Source organism: Mustela erminea, chromosome 10 (genome assembly GCF_009829155.1).
Source record: "Mustela erminea isolate mMusErm1 chromosome 10, mMusErm1.Pri, whole genome shotgun sequence".
NCBI classification, from domain to species: domain Eukaryota; kingdom Metazoa; phylum Chordata; class Mammalia; order Carnivora; family Mustelidae; genus Mustela; species Mustela erminea.
In genome coordinates, this window is record NC_045623.1 from 15347463 (window position 1) to 15375419 (window position 27957).

General features: G+C 41.8%; 1 protein-coding gene across 4 annotated transcripts; it reads left to right on the forward strand.

Annotated features, from left to right (window-relative positions):
- The first annotated feature begins 153 nt into the window (after positions 1-153).
- Positions 154-27907, forward strand: SLC16A4 (solute carrier family 16 member 4). 4 transcript variants are annotated; one of them, XM_032302047.1, is made up of 10 exons: positions 154-409; positions 1613-1711; positions 8929-9061; positions 9907-10050; positions 10218-10379; positions 11656-12141; positions 14131-14342; positions 15332-15425; positions 19123-19171; positions 27555-27656. In XM_032302047.1, the coding sequence occupies exons 2-10, from the start codon at positions 1625-1627 to the stop codon at positions 27565-27567; spliced, it is 1380 nt and encodes a 459-aa protein (XP_032157938.1). In that variant the 5' UTR covers positions 154-409; positions 1613-1624; the 3' UTR covers positions 27568-27656. The 4 variants fall into 4 exon arrangements, with proteins under 4 accessions (XP_032157938.1, XP_032157937.1, XP_032157939.1 ...); XM_032302048.1 differs by lacking the exons at positions 154-409; positions 19123-19171 and adding exons at positions 2304-2476; positions 3018-3197 and having other exon boundaries at positions 1632-1711; positions 27555-27907; XM_032302046.1 differs by lacking the exon at positions 19123-19171 and having other exon boundaries at positions 160-409; positions 27555-27907.
- Positions 27908-27957: the final 50 nt, after the last annotated feature.

Sequence of the window (27957 nt, forward strand, 5' to 3'; positions counted from 1 at the left end):
TGTTTCCAGAAACCCCCCTGGCGTTAGACGCACCTCTGTGTAAGGGCCTCCTTGTTTAATTAACTTAACCATAGTTACCAAAAGGATTTTCCACTTGGTTTACTCTGATGCTTGCTTCTGAGCCTATGGTGACAAATTCTACTTTCTGAGTCTGGATGGGTGGAGGGAGGGCCTGGGATGATGTCAGATCACAGTGTTTCCTCCTTCCCTCAGGAAGTAAAGTCCACTGGCAGGAGTGACCACACTGGCTTGGCCTCATAGACTTAAAATGCTTGCTTGTGTTCACAGTGCAGCCGAATGAAATGCCTTAGAAAAGGGAATCACTTTGTCAAAAATCCTATACTTTTCTTCTCAGATTGCCTCACTGCCTCATCGCTGAAGGATTCCTTTGCTGAAGACCACATCAAAGGTAAGAAAAAAATGGGACTGTGTGCTGGGGTTACTTTTCTGTAATGTTTTGAATGAGAGGCATTGCCCACCCCCCAGCCCTCCTTCCCTGGCCTGCTCACCAGACAGCCGACCATTCTACACTCGCTGGCCGCAGCCTGGCCATTCTGGAAGCAGCAGCCTGCCTGCCAGTCTGATGGTGGGAAATAAAGAATACCGCATGCCATCCTCAGAACATTTATATTTCTTTCTGTTACTTCTCTTTACATATCGATTTTTACTGAACCACTTGGGATAAAATACAGGTTCTAGGATACTTCACTCCTGAGACCAAGAACATGCTCCTAGCAGAACCACAAGACCACCACCACTCTTAAGAGATTTCACAGGTCTACTAGGAAGTCCAGAAGTGGACTTCCAGAATTTCCCCCAAGTGACCTCCTGAAGTCCTTTACAACTTGTTTTCTGGTCCAGGATTCATTCAAGGAATGGTCACGGCATTTTTGTTGTCACATCTACTTAGTTAGTCCCTTAGAATATTTTCATTTTGGCAATTGCTTTGTAAAGGAAATTCCTAAACCCGAAGCTCTTCCTCCTTTCCTTATTTCTCTAAGGTCAAGAGCTCACTCAGAAGACCAGAGGGTGATGCATGACTTCCCCTAGGATGTGGCTTGTAGACCTAGGCCAGGGAGGCCAGTGCTAATACAGGCCACCCTACAGCGAGGTGGGCTGGTAGTTAACTCCTTTGTAATTCCTGCCTGAAATAGTAAACCGAGTGGTCATCTTTCAGATGCCATTCATATCTCTGCAATGGCTTCGATGTCTCTCAAATTATGGCCTTTCATTAGCTTTTTCTTACCTCTCCCATGGTTCTGCCTGGATTGTGATTATGGAAAAAACAGGGATAGGAGAAATAGTCAGGCAGACTTATTTGTAACTAAGGCCATATCCCAAGATAACTGTCAAAGGCCTCCGGACTTGCCAGGTGAAGTTAAGCAGCAGGCCTCCAGTTTTAAAAGTCCCCAAAGACAATACAAAGCCCTGCTTGCATTTTTGAGGTTGAGATCAGAGCCTGTCAACAATTTAGAAATGAGGAAATCATCTACTTTTAAAGGGGTGGGCTACACAAAAATTACAAGTGGTTTTACACCACAGAGAAAAATAAAGTTTAGAAGTTTAGATCAGTTTCTTGTCAACTGAGTCAACTGTTTTGGTATTGTCACAGAGACCGAGCATCATGACGCAGAGGGCAGGGAAGGCCCAACCATACACTGAAGCCCTGGATGGAGGCTGGGGATGGATGATTGTATTTCATTTCTTCCTGGTAAGAATTTACTTTCCCCTTTTCTACTGCCCCCAAGAAGGCTCCTCTGGAAGAAGGCTCAGAGCAAAGCCAGGAACTGCCAATAGCTGCCCAAGTCAGTGGCCCACACTGAACTCAGGAGAAAAATGTCCTCCCTGAGTGAAAGACAAATTTGTTCCCCTCCAGTCCCCTCTTTGCTAACACCACCAAACCTACAAAATGCTCCAGCCACCACCTGCAGCTCTACCCTGGCTGCACAGCAATTAAGATGTGTAGATAATCATACATTGAAGCACCCCAGAAGTAGCAGTGGGAGGTGCTGGAAAGTGCTGTTGGGTGGGTTCCCAGCTCAGCTCAGCATACACAGGACAGCAACCTCCCTCTCTCCCAGGGGATGGGGCCATTGTCTCTCTGCTCTGCCTGCTGTCCACTTCCGAACCCATCCTTGCAACCCTAACTTGTGCTATAATTCAGCCCAGCGTGTCTTTCTGACATGTCTGGAAAGGGAGAGAAGTGTGTGGATTCTGAACCAGAACCTGATTTTTCTCCTTCATTCTGTAAGCAACTGGACTGGGCACTCCCATTTCCTAATTAACTTCTCTCATCCTCCCAGAGGCTCTTAAGGTGGTTGTGAGACATGGTGATCTGAAATGTCAGCATGGCCATTCTAGAATATTGGAGAGTCCCATCCCAACTGTGCCCCAAGCAAGGCTCGAACAGTGGCACCAGCTCCATATTCCACATCAGTGTTCCCAAATCGGTTCACTCTGAGATGGACTCACGAAGGTATCCTTTCCCTCCTGTCCTCCTCCCCTGCTCCGCCCTACAGTAAGAGGCTCACAAACACAGGACTGCGGATCTTAGTTAATAATCCTGCTGCCTGCAGTGTGATACAAGGACGCAATGTGACCCATGAACAGGACGATGGGAAAACATCATACCTCCTCCTCCCTAATGACAGAGGGGAAAGTAGCGGCACAGGTCCTCAGGCAGGATTTATGTAATACAAATCTCTTACCAGAGGACTATTAGTTAAACATTAGCTTCATTACGAGAATGTGTACTCACTTTTTCTTAAGCTCTCCCAGACATGTTATTAATAAGGAAGCTAAGGATGGCCTAAGCCCAAGAGCCCTCCCAGGAGCTGGGCCACATCCCCAGATCACAGACTTTGCAGAACTAGCATTGCTGGTGAGGGTCTCCAGATCTCCCACCTTTCTCCCCAGTAACGAGTCTTACTTTCCCGACATGGTCCTCTGGGGAGAGGTTATTTGATGAATGTAGTTGCTGGTAAGAAACACTGCCTAATAACCAGATTATTAAACAGTGTTCAGTGTTCCACTTTTCTGGATGCGATGCTGGTGACAGAAGCACAAGGAATATACTGAGTCCTCAAGCGTTAACAATGGGCTCTGGCTAAGTGACTGCAGTGGTACATGGATACTTACAGGACTATGGCTTTCTGTCTGCATGAGTTACAAGTATATTTTTCTACAATAGAAAGGAGGTGAGTGAAAAATCCTGGAGCATGTGGTTAGTGCAACTGAGAACCTACATTATAGGGGTAGGGGGCTGAAACACTGTAATTTGGTTAAATAACTAAATAAAACAAGGAGCTGGAGTGTGCAATATATTCATACAGACACCCTCAGGGGGACGTTCAAGTCCAGTGTGAACTCCACACCCCCTTCCCTAGTCCTGACCTCATAATCTGGGACCCCAGGATCCCTCCATATACAACCATGCACACTTTATTTGAAAAAGGGAGCCCCAGTATATTTTGATGCAGCATCCAACTTAATTAAAATTACACAAAATGAGAATTAGCCTCCAACTTAATTAAAATGATACTGAAATTCATTTAATATTAAAATTCAAACAGCCACATGTACAGGTTACTATACTGGACATTACAGTTCTATAGTCTATCCTGTGGCCTATTACAAAATGTTATTTTCAGATTACTAGCCTAATAATTATGTTTTAACCAGTTAATAAATGAGAGGTACAGAAAGACCCTTCAGTAGAGTTTAGTTTTGTTGTTGTTGTTTTTTAAAGATTTTATTTATTTGACAGAGATCACAAGCAGGCAGAGAGAGAGGAAGGGAAGCAGGCTCCCCACTGAGCAGAGAGCCGGATGCAGGGCTCGATCCCAGGACCCTGGGATCATGACCTGAGCCAAAGGCAGAGGCTTTAACCCACTGAGCCACCCAGGTGCCCGGAGGTCCTTTAGTATTAAAAAGTCAAGTGCATGAGGAAAATGAATGAGCAAGAAGCTAGAACCTGAGGAAACAGGGATGGAGTCTAAGATACTCCAGGGCTCATCTTGGTTCTGACATGTAGCTGTGGGCCCCTGGCAAGTGATTTAACCTCTCAAGGGCAGCTTCACCCTCCGAGAAGAGGGGTGCTAACAGCCCTCACCTCCAGGCAAGGGTGACTATTTTGCAGGGTCCGGTGCAAAATAAAAATGTACGGCCCCTCGTTCAACAATTATTAAGAATTCAAAAAAAAAGGGACCCCTGGGTGGCTCAGTGGATTAGGCCTCTGCTTTCAGCTCGGGCCATGATCTCAGGGTCCTGGGATCGAGTCTCCACATCGGGCTCTCTGCTCAGCAGGGACCCTGTTTCCCTCTCTCTCTCTCTGCCTACTTGTGATCTCTGTCAAATAAATAATAAAATATACTTATTTTAAATATTTAAATTTTAAAAGGAAGAAAAAGAGAAAAATCCAGTAACAAAATGTTCTTTGGGAGTGCTGCACTTTAAGAGGGCTCATTTCTTGGGATCCTGGCTGGCTCAGTTGGTGGAGCATGTGATTCTTGAATTTGGGGTTATGGGTTTACGTTCCATGTTGGGTGTAGAAATGAGTTAAAAATAAAATCTTTACAAAGAGTAAAAGTTTATAAAAAAAAAAGATTTTATTTGACAGAAAGTGAGAACACAAGCTGGGGAAGGGGCAGGCACAGGGAAAGGGAGACGCAGGCTTCCCAGTGAGCAGGAAGCCTGATGTGGGACTCAATCCCAGAACCCTGGGATCATGACCTGAGCCAAAGGAAGACACTTAACTGACTGAGCTATCCAGGTACCCCAAGAGTAAAAGGTTTTAAAAAATGATCATTCTAACTTCTCTGTATCTATATATTTGCATGAGTTTTTTGTTGTTTTTCTGCTGTCTCACTAGACTGACTTTCTGTCTCACTCACTGACTCCCATGGCAGCAGGTACCCTGCTCACCACTGTAAGCCTGGCCCCTCATAGTAAACAGCCTGGGACATGCCAGGCACTCAGTAAACACCTGCTGGTGGGTGGGTACGCTGGATGGAGGGATGGATGAACTGACTGTTGGACACACGTATGAATAAAGCAAGTGACAATGAGGAAGTTGGAAATGGGCAGGGCCCTTGTAGGGACATTTTAAAAACACTGGTTTTTATCTCGAGGCTGAGGAGCTAATGAGAAAAAGTAAGCAGGGGAATGGTGGGATCAGTTCTGCATTTCGGGAAAACAGCTCCGCCTGCAGGGTGGATGACGACTGGCAGGGGATAGGCCTGGAAGCACGGAGACCACTGGAAGGGTGTTGTGATAATCCACGTGAGCAAAAAAGGCCCTAAATGAAAGCAGTAGCAGTGAGGATGGAGCAAATACAGGTCAGTGCAATATGGGGGAAACGGGCCTGTAAGATTTGGACAGGAACAGAGTATTAGGGCAAAAGGGACTCAGAAGTCCTGGGATGTTGGCTTAGGCCACTTGGAGTAGAGTGCGTCATTCAGAGTTGGAGGACAGAGCATCTGAAGGTACTTGGATGGCTTAATCCTGGGGAGGAACAGTGGGACCTGCAACGTTACCAGTAATGTCAGCAGCCCACGGGCAGGTAGAGTGCGGGATCTGCGTACTGAAATCTGCGAGTCATCGGCATACATGGGTTGGCTTGAACCAACAGGCAGTATGGGTAAAATCACCAGGGAGGGGGAGAAGGGCAACTAAGCAGAATCCTGGGGAAAACTGCTGTTAGGGGTTGGGCGGAGAGTGTCCCATGGAGGAAACCAATGGTAGAAGTGGGGAGGCAGCATCCCAGAAGCAAAGGCAGAAATGTCCAGGAGCAAAGAATGATGAACAGATGCTGCCCGAGGCGGGATGTCACAGAACAGATGGCGGGGTTTGTCAGTTCACCAAAAAGGAAGCCTCTGGTAGCCTCGCTGAGCATCCCTACAGTCAATGGTGGGATGTGAGGAAGCAGGGATAACCTAACAGACTGTTATCTAGTTTGTGTAGTCCAGGAAGGAAGAGCTGGGGGGTAAGAGAGAGAGAGAGCCAGAGTAGAAGGAAGCTGTTGTTAAACAATCACCCAATCATTTCTGACAAAGCCTGATGCTCTCTATTCAAAAGGGGCCCCTCTGGCTGATCCAGCCCTCTTTCCCAAGACAATTTTCTAATGAGAGTGATCTGGTGAGGGAGCTCTGTGTAGGAGTGTGTTTTGGCGGGGGGTGGAGGTCTCTTAAAGGTGCAAAGAAAATGAGGGGGTTGGGTCAGCCACAGGAGAACTTCTAGGGGCTTGTATTTTGGGGTGAGCCCATTTACAATGTGAGATAGACTCTGGAACAGGGCTGAAACCCACCTACCTTAGATAAAAGTCAGGGTGGAGAATAGCAGTAGCAGTAGCAGAATATAGACGTACCTAGTCTGCTTGGATAACCAAAGGAAAATCCAGATCTTGGGAAAGAGTTTTGATACCTGAGTCAAAACAGAAACAAAGTTGGAAGGTTATAAGTTGAGGGAGGGAGGGAGAGTTGATGCAAAGGCTGTGTCCTTGGCTTTCTTGACACACTGTGGAAAGCACAGACCCACTTGTCAGAGACAAGCAAGCCCCAGCCACTCACTGCTGCTCCGCCCAGACATCAAGGACAGACCAGAAAGAAAAGGTCCTGAACTGGGAATGGGGGAGTGGGGACAAGGAGTTAGCCCATTTCAGGTGGCTAAGAAAGGAGAGGTCAGCACCATCGAGATACCAGCACAGAACCCAAGTCCACAGAAAGAGGAAGGGTACTTTACAGAATGATGCCTCATTGTGGGGTCTCCAGCTCATGAGAGGCTGCAATCGCCACTCTGCATTCTGAACTGGGCAAGACAAGTGGGGTCCACCTGAGGTCTGCTCTGCTCTCTAGCCTCCGTTCCTGATAGAAGCAACTCTGAGGAGTAGGAGGATTATAAATTGCCTGAATAAGGGCCTGATAAAATGTCTTCTTCACTTGTGAATGGATAGCCCGGGTTTCCGTGGCATTGTTCACTCTGAATAAGGGCAATTTTGTGCTACTATCAAATCAAAATAGGAAAAATGCACAAAGGGACCCCCTCCTCACCATGCCTGACTTTTGCAACCTCGGGGCACCACTGGTTCTTAGTCCCTTACTCCATACAAGAAAAAAATACTAGTTTGAGGGACGCCTGGGTGGCTCAGTTGGTTAAGCAGCTGCCTTCAGCTCAGGTCATGATCCCAGCATCCTGGAATCGAGCCCCACATCGGGCTCCTTGCTCAGCAGGGAGCCTGCTTCTCCCTCTGCCTCTGCCTGCCATTCTGTCTGCCTGTGCTCGCTCTCTCCCGCCCCCCTCTGATAAATAAATAAAATCTTAAAAAAAAAAAACTAGTTTGAAACAAGAGTCAAGTGAAGAGGCTGGAGGGGGAAGCTGCTGGTTAGGTAGCACGTGGGGGCTGAGGGAAACAGCGGCCCAAGAGGATGCAGATCTCTGACTCGGGTGAGCAAGACTGGGTTGATCCCAATGAAAGGAGAAATGAAAAGGAAAACCAGGTATGGGATAAGGGGGAAAAAAGTCTAATTTTGGATGGGTTGACCTGAGTTAGATACGGTGGTTATACAAATGAGTCTGAAGTTCTTGAGAAAGCAAAACGGTTATAGGAGGTAACAAAACCACAGTTAACAGTTTCAGTATTAAGTGCTATTCTTTATCTGAATTTTCTCAATCTTCAGTTCTGTGAGCATAGTATCTCCTTTCTCTTCACTTTACAAAAGAGAAAGCTTAACTGCTGTGAAGTAGTTTGCCCAAGGTCACACCCCTCAGAGGAAGTGCTGCCAGGATTCAGGCCAAGGCACGCTGATCTCAGAACAGTACTCGTCACCATGACACTATGAATATGTGGGCATCTTAAGGTTCAAGTGAATGACTGTCTATGGCTAGGTACAGAGTGGGATGAGTCAATGACAGCGGGTAATACTCACCAGCCAGACAGAGAAAGTGAAATTAGTGAAAGGAAGCCCAGGGTCTGTGGTTCATAAGTGATGCGTGGCCAGGCTGAAAGCAGAGAAAAGCTAAAGCCGCTGAAAAAAGAAAGGGGAAGCCTGGAAGCCCCTGGAGACAGTGAGTGCCCATGGCTCCTGTGCTGCGTGCCCCTAGACTCTGGCCTGGTGGCTTCCCTTCCAGTTCTTCCTGCTGATCCCAGGGTACTACCCCCAGGGTAATGGGAATTCTAAGCAACAAATGTTAGCATGCCACAGAAAGAAAACTTGACCTCAAAAGGGATATTCCTCCTAGTGGGAGGGAGAAGGGTAGTGCTGGCAAGGAGGGTTAGTTGGGACAAAAGGAAGGATGGGGCACGTGACCAACCAGAAGCTGACTCTCCAACCTGTTTACGCTTGCTAGTCTAGCATCAGTTAGTGGTGCTCCCTTCTGCCCTCCAGTGTTTCCACTGGGACGGTATAGGGCCACCCTATTTATATACCAAGTGAGGAAGTGTACTCAGTTTAAGAGCAAAGTTAGCAAAGCTCATTTAAGAACCGATGGGAACAATTCATCTTTTGGACCAATGTGCTTCTCTCACAAGAGTTAAATGCAACTAGCTGTCTTTAACAGATACAATTCTGACAGAACAGTACAGTGTCTGGTCTGGAGTCAGTCTATCTGGGTTCAAATCTCACCTCTGGCACCCCCATATCAAGTTCAAATGACTTTTAATCTCTCTAAACCTCACTTTCCAAAGAAAACATTGATTGCCAGAGCCTTGTAATGAGGATTGAAGGAGATGCTCTTGTGTCAAGCACTTAGATACTCCAAGAGTAGGACCGCCCCACAAAATACAGAACGTATAATGTCGAACCAACGAACACACTGGTAAATACTGGTGACTTGGGGCCAGGGGGATGGGGTCAGAAGCACAAGCAGTTGTAACCTTCTCTGGGACGGCTCACTCACCACCTGACTTGGACTCTTTGGTCTGCTTTGCTTTAGGTAAACGTGTTTCTGATGGGGATGACCAAGACATTCGCCATTTTCTTTGTGGTCTTCCAAGAAGAATTTGAAAGCTCCTCAGAACAAACTGGCTGGATTGGATCCATCATGTCATCACTTCGTTTTTTTGCAGGTATAAAGCTGGCAATAAGCTTGCTGTCCAAGGAAAAGCACCACAAAGGGCAATCCTGAGAAGATTTGTCTGTCAGTCATTTAAGGCTGAAGCATTGCTAAAACCCAGATTCATTAATAGGTAAAGCTGAGAACAGTTATAGACTCGAAGTGTTTGGCCTCTTCTTGGCTTGACAAAATCAGAAGAAATGGGGTTCAAAAAAAGCTTAAGAATCCAACTATTAAAGTCCATGATTCAATTTTTCATGCCTTGTTTCTTTTCACAGTGCCTGAACACAGGTTCAGTGAGCCAGTCTCTCTGGGAAATCAGACCACGAAGTTCTTAAAGCCCAACATCTAAGCATATTCAAAACACAGCAAACCAATTCCTCATTCCCATACTTCTATTTGGGGCTCAAACATGACAGAGTAGAATAATGATCGAATCTTATTCTAGTCATAGGTAACTAGGTGCAATCTCATTTTGTGGGTTTTTTTTTTTTTTAAGGTTTTACTTATTTAAATAATCTTGTTCACCCAATGTGGGGCTTGAACTCATGACGCTGAGATCGAGTCACATGTTCTTTTGACTGAGCTGGCCAGGCACCCCTCGTTTTGTGGTTTTATAATGCATTTTTCAAACCTATTTGCAAACCTCTTTAAAACAAACAACTTTTTCCAAAAAGTACAATAGTGTGGGACTGGGAATATTATGAAGCCCAATACAGACACCTTTCTGAAGGATACACAATATTCCAAAGTCAAGTCCTCTTGTTTTCCTTCAGTTGCTCATTTAAATTGCACATCAGAAAATAAGAAATGCCAGAGCGTATTTACCTAGAACTTGCCTTTCTTCGTTTTTCCCAGGTCCCCTGGTTGTCATTATTAGTGAAATAACTGGAGAGAAGACTGCCTCCATTCTTGGGGTTTTCCTTGTTTCTGGTGGATATCTAATCAGCAGCTTGGCTACTAACATCCCCTTTCTTTGTGTGACTATGGGACTTTTACCTGGTGAGTCCACTGTAAAAATAAGACTGTAGAATATGAAACTAGGAACCTTCCTTTTTACTCTCTTGTCCATGGACCCAACAGGCCTACTTATATTATCTCAGGTCCAGGAGAATAGTTCATCTGGTACCAAGCCACTCCATGTGATTCCAAGCTACTGTTCTTTTTAGGTTTGGGTTCTGCCCTCCTGTACCAAACAGCTGCCGTGGTAACTATCAAATACTTCAAGAAACGATTAGCTCTTTCCACAGCTATTGCCCGTTCTGGGATGGGCCTGACGTTTCTGATAGCACCTTTTACAAAAATCCTGATAGATCTGTATGACTGGACAGGTAAGTCACTCTGTGTCTGAACTATCAACTCCACAAGGTAAGTTCAGCTCTCTCCCTCGAATGAGCGGGAAGTGCAGACTTTTTGAGCCAGGGAAGAAATAAGCAGGACTTCTACAGTAAAGTAAACATGTGCCTCCTCTTCCTCGGAGAACACACAGCAGAAGACATGCTATTTGCAGGCTTCACCACAGACCACACAAGCAACTCAGAGTTCACAGGATTCACGTCTGCGGGGATGGAGGCCACTCTGTGCAGCTGGAGAAACACCTTGCAGGGAAAGTGATACTCCTGGGGACACACAGATTCCCTTCTCCTCTTGTACCACTGAAGCACTCTCTTTTCAAATATTCTCTTTAAAAAATGCCCCTCCACCTGACTCACTAAAATAGACCTTAATCTCTTCTACACCATCATCTATATATAAATTTTTCACAAACAAATGAAACCATTCACTCCACAATTTTCTTTGTGCCTGACCTAAAATATTCAGATTTTAATAATCTTAAATCACTGGAAAAATATATGTACATGTACACTTATAGGGATATATATAAGCCTGTTTCTACCTACAGAGCCTTTTTGCTGCCTCTTTCCTTTCCCAAGTGAAAAATACCAGTCGTCTCATGGCAAACTGAACCAGGGGGCAAATCCCTAAGACAGGATAGCAGAACCTACAGCCAATTCCATCTCTGGAAACATCGCACACAACCCACAGCTTTGGTCAGACCACGCTGAAACCAAGACTGACATCCGTCTTCTTTCAAGGAAATTAAAAATGGAATGATATGAAAGGCAGGCCCCTCTTCTAAGGCAGTTTCTGAATGACTCTCATCGTCTAACTCTAGAATTCTGTATTTTCTGTCCTGAAATCTATATCCCCACTTTAGGATACTTTAAATCCCTATTGAAAACACACAGTAATTTTCTAACATTTCAAATACCCACACCCCGTACTCCCCACAAAAACTATTCTTTTTTTCTCTCGCACAAATAACACTCTCTCCCTCCAGGTCATCTCCCGGTGCAGCTTTCTGGTTTTCTATTTTCAAAGGACGCCCTGTTTTCACAAGGATACAGTGGTGTGTAGAGCTAAAAATAAAGTCAACAGATGTAGATACTTCAGTAAAATTTAGGGGACAAAGTAGTGTTTTCAGGAATTATTGCACTATGACTGAATATATTCATAGTGGGGCCCCGTCTAAGCCCAAAAACAGAGTATTATGAAATGAGATGGGTAATTTTTAACCTAAATTCTCACTGTCTCTCCCCTATTTAGGTGCCCTTATACTACTTGGAGGGATGACATTAAATTTGGTGCCTTCAAGTATGCTCTTAAGATCCATCCATATCAAAAGCGAGAACAATTCTGATATTAAAAATAAACGCAGCAACTTGTCTGCAAGTAATCCAGAGGCAGTCGGCACGACAGAAATGTCATCCTGCGATGAGACACGAGAGGCCACCATCACGGAGAATGCAACGCAAAAGGCCAGACAACATGGGACAAATTTAATAGTCTCACAGTACGAAGAGTTCAACAATGAGCCTAATGGGGACAGTTATGAGAAAGAGGCTACTTCATGCAGCTATAAACAAAAACTCTGTGACATCTCCCTTTTAAAAAATCCTTTCTTCTACATATTTACCTGGTCTTTTCTCTTCAGTCAGCTGGCATACTTCATCCCTACTTTCCACCTGGTGGCCAGAGCCAGAACACTAGGGATTGACATCATGGATGCCTCCTTCCTTGTTTCTGTAGCTGGTAAGAAAGCATACTTTGACCTCAAACTCAAAAGGAAAACTGAACTTAATTTTACAAAAATTTATTCAGTTTTATAAAAAACTAAAGAAAAACAATTTTTTAAAAAAGGAGTTATGGGAGGGCCAGAAAAAAGGAAATCTTTTGAGGCTGGTGGGAGAACCAGTCCTGTCCCTCCACAGATCTGTCACCACACCTTGCACACAGGTGCTCTTTACCAGAAAGTGGCCCCTAAGCAAGCCTCGTTCATTTTCATGTCAGTGTCTGTCTGACACAGTACACATTTAGTATTTGTGGCATAAATACGTGACTTTAAAAAGCTGGCAAAAGCCACCTCCAGGAAGCAGAAAAATCATAGGCAGACAGCACAGGGAGGAGGTTCAAAGGATTGGTTCAAACTTAAGACTTCCTGGGTTCAGGTTTTGCTCTATATTTCCTAGCTGTAGGACCTTGGACAAGTTACGCATGTTTTCTGTTCCTCAATTTCTTCATCTGTAATATATGGATAATAAGGTTATCAGGACTGAATGATCAATGCATATAGAGTTTAGAATAGTGCCTGGCCCATCATAAGCATTCAATAATGTTCTATAGTATGGGTAGCTAAAAATTTTTGCCCTTGCATTCGCACAAGACAGATAAAAATGCCTGTTAAGGCCATTCACTAATGGACCAGGCTGATACTTAAAAAAAATTACAAGGTTAAGTTAAAAATGAAAACAATCATTTTAGTTGAGTATTTATAAAAATGTAAGGAGACAAAAATGCTTAATTCAGAAGATCTGGATTCTCTCAACGGACAAAATAGGGAGCCTAAAAAAATTAAAGGGATGACATGGACTGTTCTAAATATCTGGTAATTCTATGTAGCTTGATGTTAACTTTTCTCTCCCTAATTTCTTGAAAAGACTGCTTACACAATCCTTACAAAACTGACTATATGCCATTCCAACTGCAAAGATACCCCACTTCCGTCAACTAAAGCCTGTGTACACAAGGAAAAGATACATAGTTAAATTTTTTTAGTAGAATGTCTGATAGTCATCAATTGAGATCAGATTAGGTTATCAATGGGACCAAAGAACATAACAAAAAGTTTCCATATGTATCCTAGGAAGTAACAGTAAAAATAGAAATAGTAGTATGCATTTTCTGCCCCCCTCCCTTTTTTGTGAAGCAATTTAAGAATTTACACTACAAAGCAACTGTAGCTCATGTCACTCTTGGTGAACATGTTCTATTATTTAACTGCTACACTAATTTATAATCGATAAAAAATAAGAATATTCTGTTACCGTGAAACTGAATGAAAACATGGTACTTAAATTTTATTCAAGTTTACACCATAGCTCCAATGTTCAAAATGATCCCAGGTTTCCAGATTTCCTACTTATTTCCCAAAAGAGCAAAACAAAACAACAAAACAGATTCCTATTTCCAAGCATAATAACCTTGACAGGGGCACTTTAATTACCAAAACATCATGTACAACCATAAGAAAAAGTCCCAACATCTATTTTTTTTCAACATAAGACTTTATTATTTATAATGTTGAGTCTTCCACCATCTGGCTTCCCCAGCACACCGCCCTGAGGGCCTACCAGTCTTTTAGAACTCTCACTCCCTCACCTGCACCACCTCTTTGAGGAAGGCCGCCTAAGTGCCCAGGTCTCTGTAACCAGGGATTCCCAGTTAGGTGGTACAAGCTTTCCAAACCTGATGAGGATAAAAACAAACAAACAAACAAAACACCTGAGGGGCCTCCTACCCAGCTCTGGAGGAGTCTTTCTGCCACTGTATTAGATGTATTTGGAGTGGGTAAATAAATGACTGAATCTACTGAGACATGATGAGACCATTTTTTGTTCAGATGTCCTCACCTCAGGAAGAAGTTGTATTACTCAGGAAAAGAGGTCTTCGGCAGTTACACTTTCCAAAGGGGCTAGGGAAATGGAATTCGGATATCACAAGGTCTTCTCAATCTTGTTCCAGGTATCACTGAGACAGTCAGTCAGATAATCTCTGGATGGGTTGCTGATCAAAACTGGATCAAGAGGTATCATTACCACAAGTCTTACCTCATCCTCTGCGGCATCACTAACCTGCTTGCTCCTCTGGCCACCACATTTCCATTACTGATGACCTATACCGTCTTCTTTGCCATTTTCACTGGTGGTTACCTGGCAGTGCTACTTCCTGTACTGGTGAGTAGACATACTCATTAACACTGTTAAACCATTTAGTAAAAGCAAGTATTAATAATAACCTCCCCAAAGAGATTACATATTCGGTATTAATTTTATAATTTTAAAAAAATCACATGCAAGGCCTCAGAAACCCTGGTGCTGTATCCTACCCACTTTTCATCTTACCTTTGGGGGAGGAATGGTGAGAGAACTATCTATATGAGACAAAAAAGAAATGAAAGCAAAAAAGGGATCAGCAGGATTCCACTCTGCTTCTGTCTCCCAAAAGGTTAGATAGGGTTGTGTTTACTTGTTTCCTTCAGCTCCAGAAATTTCTTTGGCTCCTTCTAAGATACCATCTTGAGGAATTCCATGAGAAAAAAAGGGGCTTCCTGACCGGTGTGGCTTCTCTCTTGTTGAGACTAGTCCTATGTACTTTAATAGGGATGTTGATCAATTCCTCTACTTTTACCCCAAACTGACTTCAAGTCCTGGGCACAAAAGGAATGGAAATACTTATACAAATATTTCATGGATTCTTCTGACCTGAAGTCAATATTCATAAGGGCTGTAGGATATTATACGAAGCTTATGTAAAAATCAAAACTTTCTAAAGCTGAAATCAACCTGGGAAAACTGACTTCTTACAAACCAATGGCTGGTATTTAGCCATAGGTGGATTTGAGAATACCACTGTCAGATCAGAACGTAAATACCATTTCCCAATAGAGAAGAGCCGTGAGGATCAAGGAAGAAAGGTACCCCTGTGTTGCCTTAAAGATTTAAAATAAGAAACCCTATGTTCCTTACTAATACAATGAAAACACTGCCTGCCTGGCACAGTAACTCTTCCCTGTTTGCCTCAGCTCTTATAAGATACCAAGGCAAAAGGCCATCCAAAATCACCTCAGAAGTCAATTGTTCACAGTATTTATCCCTTTGCAGGCATAGGTCTCAACAAGAATTTTGCCTTCAATATGGCTAACACTGGATTCTAATCCCTACAGGTTGATCTGTCTGGGAATTCTAGAGTACACAGGTTCTTGGGACTTGCCGGTTTCTTTGCTGGGATGGCTGTCCTTTCTGGACCACCTATAGCAGGTAACAGCTTAACCACATTCTGAGCAAACTTCAACAGCTATGAAAGAAAATGCTGATCCATTATGTATGGTAACACGTAATAACAGTATCAGGTTAGAAACCTGAAGACATCTCTACCGTCCCTACACTCACTCTCACATTCAATCACTAATCCAGGAGAATCTGAGGATTCACTCAACATATAATAGGTGGTTAATTAAGCAGCTTCTTACAATATCTTGAAGAGTCTTAGAGCAGGGATTGTATGTATAACTCCTTGTCTGGGGAGACAATTGAGAGTTTTAGAAGATTCTCGAAAACTGATGATGCCTTAAACCAACCAACCAACCACTAGCATCTTTCATCTGAGCAGGAGTCATTACAGACCATGAAGGCTCTCTGACCCCTCTGCTGTTCAGATGTGCTACTCGCACGGCTTGTCCAGGGCTTCCCAACATCTCTGATTTCCCAAGAGGGATGATGGAGGCCCTCCATCTCCCATCTGGACCGAAAGTGGGAGGATACCTGACCTACAGGCCAGGATCTCTGCAGACAGGATGTGTGAGGCCAACAACTGGTGACTAGTAAATATGAGTATAGGAAAAGTTGAGGGAGTTCTGATATTTAAGCTAGCTTTAGACTAAAGCATTGTTTTGTATGCACTTTTAACTTAAAGGACATTTTGTGCTTGCTAAACTTAATCTAAGACTCTGAAAATACTACTTACACAGAAATATTTCTAGGGAACAGACTTAAACTTCAGTATTTCACACACTACAGGTTCTCAGTGTTTAAATGTCCAAATTACTACGGCATTTCCAATCATCCACAAAAAGGCATTCAGCCTAAAACCCTCTTTTACTTCCTTCAGTCCTGAAGTGAGACAGAAAAAGATACAATCTTGCCTCACTATCATTGTTTAAAAACTAAATACTATTTAGGTTTGCACCTAAATTTAAGACCTAGAAAAGGCAACCAGCAAAAGGGAAAGTATAAAATTAGTAACAAAAATTATTATTGGATGGCAAAAAACATACCATTACCTGAGGTTCAATTTAGGTGTACCTCTTCTAAAGGAAAAAGTTTATACAAATATACAGCCAACTCCTACTTCTTTTTATGAGCCTACCTCTGCCCATTTGGTCTAGTTCAGCCTACACCTCACACCTGGAAAGCAGCGTCGAATTTTAAAGTCAGGCTCACAACCGTGATGTAGGGGCTGGTAATAGGAGACTAAACACTAGACACGCTTAACAGAGTGCTCTACAGCTGGGGCCCAGGTCAGCGAGCTAGAAAAAACAGAACTCAAATACAGCTTGTCGACGCATCTTCTCAATCTTGATCCTTCTTCTACAGCCATCCCAGGGATGCCTTGAAATGTTCCAAGCCTATTAGGCCCCAAATATAGGGGGGTAACAAATACCAGGGCACAGAGTATCTTCTCCAAATGATAAAAACATGTAACATGTTTAGAGATTTCAAGTTTTGTATGTTTTATATACATCTTAAAATGCTTATTTATTTTTTTAAATTTTTATTTATTTCAGAGAGAGAGAGAGAGAAAGCATGCACAAGTGCGGGCAGGAAGGGCAGAGCGAGAGGGAGAAACAGGCTCCCCCATGTGTGTGGGGCACTAAGCAGGGCTGAACCAGGACCCTGGGATCACAACCTGAGCAGAAGGCAGACGTTTAAACCGATGGAGCCACCCAGGCACCTCCTACATCTTAAAATATTGAAAGAGTTCAATACATGAGAAGACAAGGCAAGTTTTGTGAGGACTATTACTCTAAAGGAAAGAACAATAGATGTGTGTGTGGGTCTTGAATCAAATTTGTTGGGTCATGATCCTTTTAATTTTTTTAATGAAAAAGAATAGACGAGGGGTACCTAGGTGGCTCAGTCGTTCTTGGTTTCAGCTTAGGTAGTGATCTCAAGCCTGGGATTGAGCTACGTGTCAGGCTCAGTGCTCAGCATGGGGTCTACTTGAGTTTTTCTTTACCTCTGTCCCTCCCACTGGTGCGCACGTGCACGCACTCTCACTTTCTCTCTCTCTCTCAAAAATAAATAAATAAATCTTATTAGGAAAAGAAAAACTGGCCACAACAGAACAGATTAAAAAACACTGTGCATCACTTTATTTTAAACACTTAGTTCATATAAAAAAAAAATCACACCCAGACCTATGTCATATAAAATATATGTGACGTAAAACATTTCTTATGATCAGTGAGTCAAAAAAAATTTACAAGCCTTTTATTACCCAATGTCCACAGTATCCTAGCACTATATGTGAGGATAAGGAGAGCTAATGGAAGAATTTTTACCCACTAATTCTGAGGATATTATCCAGGCGATCATAAACTTTATAAATTCTACAAAATAGTCAAAGGAAGTGATAGGCTATTGCTGATAGCTTATATATAGATTTTTAGTCTGGGAGTTCCTCACAGTATTTTAAACAGGATTATAATAATATAAAATTCAGTTACATTTCCTTCTCTATACCAGGATCTCTCACGGACTGCAACATTATGCTAAGCATCTTGTTAAAGGGAGAAACTTCAGTAAAGTCCTTACTCAAGGAAACCATTCCTCTGTGAATCAAAAACCACAAAGAGAATTTTACAAAGGCCATTAGACTTGCTCCTAACTTTTGACTCCAGCAGCAAGGGCCAAAGAAACATCAAAGATGTTGATTTCCAGATTCACTTGGCTCTGGACAGTTATGGGCAGTCACTTTATCATCTTCAGCTTTAACTAAATCAAAAGGCTTACTGGCTATAAAATATTACATTCTCACCAAACTGAGATTTTCCCAATGTAGGAGATGCTCACTTTGTACTTACCTAGTTCTGTTATTATCAAATTGCAAAAGCTGAAATTCCTATAAAAGATTACAGGCACTTTTAAATTAGGAATCTAGCAAACAGTAAAATTTTTCACAATAACCCTCAGTTAAAACACTAGTTTAAAACTGTATTAGCAATTACATTAACAGTATTCTTCTCCTTGTATGAACATGAAAAAGAAAAGCCAAGTTAGTCCTACACAGCATATTTTAATAATTTGAGGAAAGAAGAAAAAAGTGTAATAAACCCATTGGAATCATCTGACTGAGTTTTTAAAAAACACTTAACAGGGCACCTGGGTGGCTCAGTGGGTTAAGCCTCTGCCTTCAGCTCAGGTCATGATCTCAGGGTCCTGGGATTGAGCCCCGCATCGGGCACTCTTCTCAGCGGGGAGCCGGCTTCCCCCTCTTTCTCTGCCTGCCTCTCTGCCTACTTGTGATCTCTCTTTCTCTGTCAAATAAATAAATAAAATATAAATAAATAAATAAAATAAAAAACACTTATCTTTTAAAAAAATGTAAGTAGAGTATATGGGCAAGAAAATTATTTATAGACCTTCATTAACTCTGAATATGATAAGAAACACAGTAGCAACACATGTATCAGATCTTGACTGAAAACAACAGACAGGGACTGAAATGGAAAGAAGTGAAAAATGACTCCTCATACATACACTACTTCTTCCATCCCACAGTCCCTGCCATTCCTAACACTCCATGGCAAATTCAGTGTTAGTTAATATCAGGATCTGATTTAGATTAGGAGAGTTTTTTAGGATTGTTCTAGGTTTCCTGATCAAAGGTGGTCAACAGACCTAAGTGTAAGCCAAATGTCACTGCTCATTCAAACCCAAGTACTATTTTTTACAGGCGGATGGCGTCCAGAGCTACAAATTGGCCCAGGTGGAGGCCTTGGAAGATTGTAGAAAATTAATATTTTAAAACCTTATTATATTTCTAGTTAATCCCTGTTAACAAAAACAAACCTGCAAAAAGCAATATAAAAACAAAAGTCATGCCTTAAGTAAACAAAGCATATAATCATATTCCCCAACATATATACAGGAATGTGAAATTTCTAATCGTGTTTCTAAGGCATCTGATATGTAAACTCAAAAATGCTAAAGGCTCAGTTTCACTTAAAAATAAAACTACCAAGGGCCCATATTAGCTGCCTATAGAATAAAACTAAATGCAGTTCCCCTCTCTTCCACATACCCCACCCACTGCCAACTGATAAATCCTTTTATTATGCTAATATATATTTTAATATATTTAAGCCAATCACAAATACAATCTGAAAACTCCCTTAAACCTTCATCAATAATTATTTGATTATAACTTGGAATTCATTCAAGAGTTACCAAACAACTTACTAGCACAGCACTCTCCTAGCTGCTATGGGGAACATAGAAAAGACAAAAATTATTCTTGTAATTCTTCCACAGCACCTTGGGTCATGGCATAGCACTGTCACATACATTACCAGAAATTAATACGGAGGACAATAGTCTAGAACCTTTAAATTTAGAATTATTAGAATGTACATTTTTTCTCTACTTCATTAACTGAAAATTTGGTTAAGTCACTGTAACCTGGTTATTGTGAAAACTGGTTGACTCTGTTTTACCTTTATTTTTTTTTAATTTAATTTGAATTCAATTAATTAACACACAGTATATTATTAGTTTCAGGGTTAGAGTTCAGTGATTCATCAGTTGTATGTAACACCCAATGCTCATTACATCACGTGGCCTCCTTAATGCCCATCACCCATTTATCCCTTCCCAAACCCGACATCCCCTCTAGCAACCCTCAGTTTTTTCCCTATGGTTAAGAGTCCCTTATGGTTTGTCTCTTTCTCTGATTTCATCTTATTTTATTTTTCCCTCCCTTCCCCTAGACTCCTCTGTTTTGTTTCTTAAATTCCACATATGAGTGAAATCCTACGATGATTGTCTTTCTCTGACTTATTTCGCTTAGCATTAATACTCACTAGTTCCATCTACATCGTGGCAAAAGGGTCATCTTTTTGAAGGCTAAGTAACATTCTGTGTTTTACACGCGCGCGTGCACACACACACACACACACACACACACACAGTTTTACCTTTAAATAAAGGTATCCCGAGGGGTGGTATAATAAAAATGACCTTAAAAAATATTGAAGCTTCTATCAAGTCGTAGGTATTTCACAAAAATTATTTTTTTTACAAATTCAAGGAGAGCCATTTCTAAAGCTGAACAACTATAAGCTAGTTCTACTCCAGAGTAAGTTACACGGTTCCTAAAAAGAAAAAGAGAATCTTGCTATTATTTGTCAACCTCCCACCTCATCAGAAATACCATGGGGGGAAACTGGTAATTTTACACTAATTTTTCATCTGTGTTTTGTAAGAGCAGACAATGGCTAAAATGGAAATTCATCCATCTAAGTTTGTCTCTGTCCCATTAATCCAGATAAGGTCATCTCCTCATGAAATGGTCACTCCCTCTCTCTACTGGAGCCTCATTTCAGATGTAATGTGAAACAAATAACTCCCTCCGGCTCCTCACTCCACCTTTTATCAACCCTGCCCTCTACAGTTTTATCACCTTGGCCAATCAGTTGAAAACTTCTCTATGACCTGAAATTTTATTTGGAAAACAAATAAAACAATTCAACCTTCTGATTTGCTATAAATCCACTTTGGAGGCTGGGGTAGGTAGAGATAACTAAGAAGGCAGAGCAGAGTTTTCTATACTCTAAATCCTGAGGAATATATTCTACCCTGAAGAACCAAAAGAAAATAATGTAGATCATTAATTCTCTGTGATTATTTTCCCCATAAACAATAAGGCCCCAAAGAATTGTAATTTGATTCAGTATTCCTAAGATTAATGAATCCCTACAAAAATCTCAAAAATAAACTATAAATAGTTCTCTACTATGGTTAAAAAGAGGGCCAGGGTGGAGTAAGTAGTCTTTTCTTCACAAAGCCAAAAAATCAAGCTTCAAAATCCTAACACAGGGGCACAATCCTTTTAATGAAATTCCTTGCATAAAGTACTCCTGATAAATCTTCCTTACATAGGGACTTTAGAGAGCTCCTGTCTTAAAAGGCAGTGAGGTTTGGGGGGTCTGGGTGGCTCAGCTGGTTGAGCAGCTGACTCCTGGTTTTGGCTCAGGTCGTAGTAAGCCAGCTGGTGGCTCCAGTGACGACAAGATCATTGTCTCTCTACACCTTGGAAGTCTGCCCAACAGTTGGAAGTTCTGGTTCAACACCCACTAGTTACTTACGGAATTCTCAACCACTAATTTGAACTAGCATCCAGGAACTTGGGAATTAAGGGCCTTATGGGTATATTTCAAGTTTTAACAAGATAACCAATAATATACCTACAGTAGTAATCCTAATAAAAAGGATTCATGGAGCACCTGGGTGGCTCAGTCTGTTAAGCATCCGACTCTTAATTTTGGCTCAGGTCATTATCTCAGGGTCATGGGATCAAACCCTGTGTCAGCTTCATGCTCAGCACTGTGTCTGCTTGAGTTTCTCTCACTCTGGCTCTCCCCCTGCTCCAATGCCCTCTCTCTCTTAAAATTAATTAATTAATTTTAAAAAGGATTAATAACTCAGCTCAACAATCTAGTTCTGAGATATCAGGGGTACTATTTTTTTATTAAGGATTTTTATTTATTTTGACACAGAGAGAGACAGAGAGCACAAGCAGGGGGAGTTGCAGGTGCATGGAGAGGGAGGAGCAGGCTCCCCGCTAAGAAGATAGCTTGATGTGGGGCTCGATCCCAGGACCCTGGCGTCATGACCTGAGCCGATGGCAAATACTTAACCAACCACACCACCCAGGTGCCCCAGAGGTACTTTTAGACAGGACGTTACCCTTATTTTTAAATATGTATAGCTTTGGGTGCCTGGGTGGCTCAGTGGGTTAAAGCCGCTGCCTTCGGCTCAGGTCATGATCTCAGGGTCCTGGGATCGAGTCCCACATCGGGCTCTCTGCTCAGCAGGGAGCCTGCTTCCCTCTCTTTCTCTCTCTCTCTCTCTGCCTGCCTCTCCATCTACTTGTGATCTCTCTCTGTCAAATAAATAAATAAAATCTTTAAAAATAAATAAATAAATAAATGTGTATAGCTTTGCCCATAAAATGATGCAGAATAGTTTAAAAGTGTTGACGTCTAAAAAAATTTAGAATCCTATTTTAATATCAAGTTTGACAGACTATTAAAAAAACTCATTTGCAAAACTGTTTATGGAAGCTGAGCCCTACGTCCTTAATTGTTTTCAATTATCAAAAGGAAACATTATTAGATATCCCTGCTTAAAATAAGGGTTAGAGCCAGAGGCATAGGAAAATAATTTGGACTACAATTTTCTTGTGCGTAAGAATCGACTGGGTCACCCCATGATGAATTATGCTTAAGGGAAGCCAAGGACTCTGCACGATGAACTCGCATCTCAGATGAGACTGAGGCAGGTAGTCTGTAAACAATGAGGAAGTGCTTACACGGCACTGTAGCTTAGGCAGTCTGTACTAGCTGCTAGTGCACTACTCCTCAGACTGCTGGCTCCATGCAGTAGACACTTAGATAGATGCAACACTCCTTTGGATCATGGCTAGTATATTATCTTGTCTTTCTCCATCATTCAAAATGCTTTTGCTAGGACCACAAAGGAACCCTGTCTTTTAAATGTCAACTTAGGTGTTTACATTTAAAGGAGTTAGACTGGGGCACCTGGGTGGCTCAGTGGGTTAAGCCGCTGCCTTCGGCTCAGGTCATGATCTCAGGGTCCTGGGATCGAGCTCCGCAACCGGCTCTCTGCTCAGCAGGGAGCCTGCTTCCTTCTCTCTCTCTCTGCCTGCCTCTCTGCCTGCTTGTGATCTCTCTCTGTCAAATAAATAAATAAAATCTTTAAAAAAAAAATAAAAATAAAAAAATAATGGAGTTAGACTATGATAGGTTCTTAACTACCAACAATCCTTTCTTTTAAAAACATACCCGCATGTTTATAGCAGCAATGAATGCCCACAAGAGCCAAACTATGAAAAGAACCTAAATGTCCATCAACAGATGAATGGATAAAGAAGATGTGGTGTATATATACACAATGGAATACTATGCAGCCATCAAAAAAGAAAGCTTGCCATTTGCAACGATGTGGATAGAACTAGGTATTATGCTGAGCGAAATAAGTCAATAAGAGAAAGACAATTATCATATGGTCTCCCTGATATGAGGAATTTGAGAGGCAGAGTGGAGGACTTGGGGGGTAGGGAAGGAAAAATGAAACAAGACGGGATCAGAAGGGAGACAAACCATAGGAGACTCTTAATCTCACAAAACAAACTGAGGGTTGTTGGGGGAAGAGGGGGAGGGAGAAGGTGGAGGAGTTATGAACACTGGGGAGGGTTATGTGCTATGGTGAGTGCTGTGAAGTGTGTAAGCCTGACAATTCACAGACCTATACCCCTGGGGCTAATAATACATTATATGTTAATTTAAAAAATATATACCCACAGGAGCCTTGAACTGTTTAGGGTTGAAAGTGCATTTGTACACAGCTTTTCCATACTGCTACCAAAAAAGCACAGAGATCTAATAAAATCAGATCAAATATACAGTCTTCTTGTACTTTTGGTGGTGGGAAAAGGCTGATTTTTCTAACCAAATAGGTATTTCAATACCAACGAAGCTCTGAATTTAACTTACTTAGTAGCCATGTAAATCTAAGCTTATAACAGCTAATACATTCACAAAACAGTCAATAATATGAAATAACTCTACACTCTACATTTCATTTGTATTTTGCAAATTTTATAAATATAAATATAAATATAAAACTAAATACTCAGCAGCACAGGATTAACCTACCGAATGGCAACTGGATCTTAGAAATAGAATTTTTAAAGTTTACTACTATCTCAATTATCAAGTAAGAGTAAGAGGAAACAGATTTAACTATTATTATTTTAATTTTTATTTACTTAAGAGAAAGAGATCATGAGCAGGGAGCCTAACACAGGGCTCAATCCCAGGACGTGGAGATCATGAGCCAAAGGCAGATGCCCAAGCTACTGAGCCATCTAGGTGCCCCAAGAGAAACAGATTTAAAACTAATTATTTCATTAAATTTCACAAGGAAATACAGGGAATGTTCTAAATTATGCTAAATAATTCCCTGCCCTGGTAAGAAAATATATTAAATATATTTTCATCTTTCAGAAACATTTTGACTTTAAATATGTTTATGAAAATCATATTACCAGTTTTCTAGGATTTATAGACAACCACCATCACCACCCCCCATTTTCCACTATTTTTACCTACACCCGCCTGACTTTTTAGCAGCACAATCTACTTCCTTAACTAAGAATTACTACTCTTTTCCAGAGCATTACTTCTAATGCTTACCTTATAATTCGATAAATCTGCTATACTGGTGGGAGTAAAGCAAGAATGACAAGGGATATAGGAAGGGATGTTGGTGTTTTCTGTACTTCCTCCTTTCTAGAAATTTGAGACTGTAACTTACCTATCTCTTTGATATCTCAAGGCTAATCACAATCAACATTAATACAAAAACTTGTCCTAGTCAGTTTCTCTCCACTTTTTTGCTTAACACTGAGAAACATTTAACTAGTTAGAGGTCACTGATCCAACAGGAGTTAACAGGTAAAAAGCAAGTTAAAGGTAGCTAAATTGAAGAGGCTATAAAGCATTCCATTTATTCACTATGTCAAGAATAGGAAACTTAGAGGCACCTGGGTGGTTCCGTCGTTAAGCCTCTGCCTTCAGTTCAGGTCATGATTCCAAGGTCCTGGGATCAAACCCCATGTTGGGCTCCCTGCTCTGCAGGAAGCCTGCTTCTCCCTCTCCCACTCCCCTGGCTTGCGCTCCCTCCCATTCTCTCTCTCTCTCTCTCTCTCTGACAAATAGATAAAATCTTTAAAAAAAAAAAAAAAAAAGAACAGGAAACATAAAGCTAATGAAGCCAACAAAAAACTAAATGTTTATATCAGAACCAAATTAAAAAAAAAAAAAAAGTAAAGGAGATAAAGACATACACAATCAGACCAAAAAGAGAAGAGGGTATACACACTCACTTGCTACACATTCAGTGAGAAATCATGTTCCAAAATATAAATGAAAAGATACAACATAAACTCCATGAGGCCAGATATTTCCATCTGTTTCATTCACAGATATACCCCCAGTACCTAGAACTGTTTGGCACATAGCACCAAAACTTCTTGGAATAAATAATCAAATAACAGCTTTAACTTTTTAAGGTATTTTGGGATTAAAAGCCAATTTGTATCTACAAACATAATATGCATATACTACTTTAGAAAAGAGGTTCTGAGTGTGGTCAGTGGACATCTGGAAGTTCTAAGACCTTTTTACAAAGCCTTGGAGGTCAAACTATCACAATAATGATACTAGGACATTATTTGCCATTTCACAGGGCTGACTTGTACAACAATGTTTAAAAGCCAGTTCCTTGTACAAATATTCTTTGCCACCATACACTCAGTTTTTTAAGAAAAGTGTTTCATTTAAAAAGTTCTGGTATGTGCCATTAGCCAATGGTACCCACTCATTCTTCCTTTAAAAGAACATTTGAGGGGCGCCTGGGTGGCTCAGTGGGTTAAGCCTCTGCCTTCGGCTCAGGTCATGATCCCAGGGGCCTGGGATCGAGTCCCGCATTGGGCTCTCTGCTCAGCAGGGAGCCTGCTTCTCCTCATCTCTCTCTCTGTCTGTCTCTCTGCCTATTTGTGATCTTTCTTTCTGTCAAATAAATAAATAAAATCTTTAAAAAAAAAAAAAAAGAACATTTGATTTCAGAGGGACTTACAGTCATCATTTAACCCACCTAAGTAGTCACTTCCTTTTTTTTTTTTTTTTAAAAGATTTCATTTATTCATTTGTCAGAGAGAGAGAGGGAGAGAATGCAAGCAGGGGGAGTGGCAGGCAGAGGGAGAAGCAGATTTTCTGCTAAGCAAAAAGCCCAACATGGGGATGGATCCTGGGACCCCAGGATCATGACCTGAGCCGAAGGCAGACACTTAACCAAATGAGCCACCCAGGCGTCTCAAGCAGTCACTTCCTTTTCACATGCTCTCAAAGCCTCCTGAACCTTCCCTTCATAGCCCTTATGACATACGTAAGTCTTGTAGTTAATACCCAACTCACATGAAACTGTACAGTCTGTGAGGGCAGGGAGCACGTCTGTTTTGGCTCATTACCATTCTCTCCTCCAACAACTAGCACACTGTTGGAAATGTAGCTTCAGTGAGGGAAAAAAGATACTACTATCACTTTTTTCTTTGGAAAGTAGTAGTAATTCGCTATTATTTTCTTTGTAAGAACAGTGACCTTCTAATAAGATTCATCGTAAAATCAGGGGCACCTGGGTGGCTCAGTTTGGTAAGCGTCTAACTTCGGCCTACGTCATAATCTTGGGGTCCTGGGATTGAGACCCACGTCAGGTTCTCTGCTCAGCAGGGAGTCTGCTTCTCCTTCTCTCTCTGTGCTCTCTCTCAAATAAACAAAATCTTAAAACAAAACAAAACAAAAAGCATCACAGGGGTGCCTGCGTGGCTCAGTCATTAAGCATCTGCCTTTGGCTCAGGTCATGATCCCAGGGTCCTGGGATCGAGCCCTGCATTGGGTTCCCTGCTTGGTGGGAACCTTGCTTCTCCCTCTCCTACACCCCCTGCCCGTGTTCCCTCTCTCGTTGTGTCTCTCTCTGTCAAATAAATAAATAAGATTTAAAAAATATAAATATAGGGGTGCCTGGGTGGCTCAGTGGATTAAGCCGCTGCCTTCGGCTCAGGTCATGATCTCAGTGTCCTGGGATCGAGCCCCGCATCGGGCTCTTTGCTCAGCGGGAGCCTGCCTCTCTCTCTCTCTCTCTGCCGACTCTCCGCCTACTTGTGATCTCTCTCTCTGTCAAATAAATAAATAAAATCTTTAAAAAAAAAAAAGAAATATAAATATATATATATATATATATATATATATGTCATAAAATCAGATGGTATATATATCCCCAACTGTAAGACGGCAGATGAGTTCTGAGTCCACGATGACTTTCTCCCCCACGGGGTTAAGTCCTTAACAAGGTGGAACAGATTTACCTTCATCAACAGAAAATAAGGCAAGCGGCTAGACTAACTTCCTAATGGGTCACAATGCATACTAGCAAAGAGAAAAGGCTCCTTCCCTCGACACAGTATAGGGCTGAGAACTACTACCTGAAATGTCTGCTTCACTAACAGAGACCACTCCTTCCTTCCAGGCTGGTTATATGATCACACCCAGACATACACCGGTTCCTTCTACTTCTCTGGCACATGCTTTCTCCTCTCTTCAGTCTCCCTGTTCTTTGTACCACTGGCTGAGAGATGGAAAAACAGCCTGACCAGAAAGGAAAAGGACTGCAATCAAGCAAGTGCTTAACAGAACACAATCTAAACTAAGAAGTCACTGGAAACAAAAGCTTGGAAGAAGCCAGTTTCCTCATTTGTAAAATGAGAAGGCAAACAAGACCATTTTTAAGGTTCTTTTTTGCTTTCACATTCTGAGGAATGTCTAATTAATAGTGAGAAAAGAATAATAGCCACTTAAACTAAGCCTTTGTTAGTATTTAATCAAAAAGACTAAAATATTTATCAGTCAAAACAACTACCTTAGGTATTAAG

Coding starts and splice junctions, on each gene's coding strand:
- SLC16A4 (XM_032302046.1), top strand. CDS start 1,625: ATGACGCAGAGGGCAGGGAAGGCCCAACCATACACTGAAGCCCTGGAT. Junction 12,142..14,130: donor CTTCCTTGTTTCTGTAGCTG/GTAAGAAAGCAT, acceptor ATCTTGTTCCAG/GTATCACTGAGACAGTCAGT. Junction 15,426..27,554: donor TTCTGGACCACCTATAGCAG/GTAACAGCTTAA, acceptor CCTTCCTTCCAG/GCTGGTTATATGATCACACC.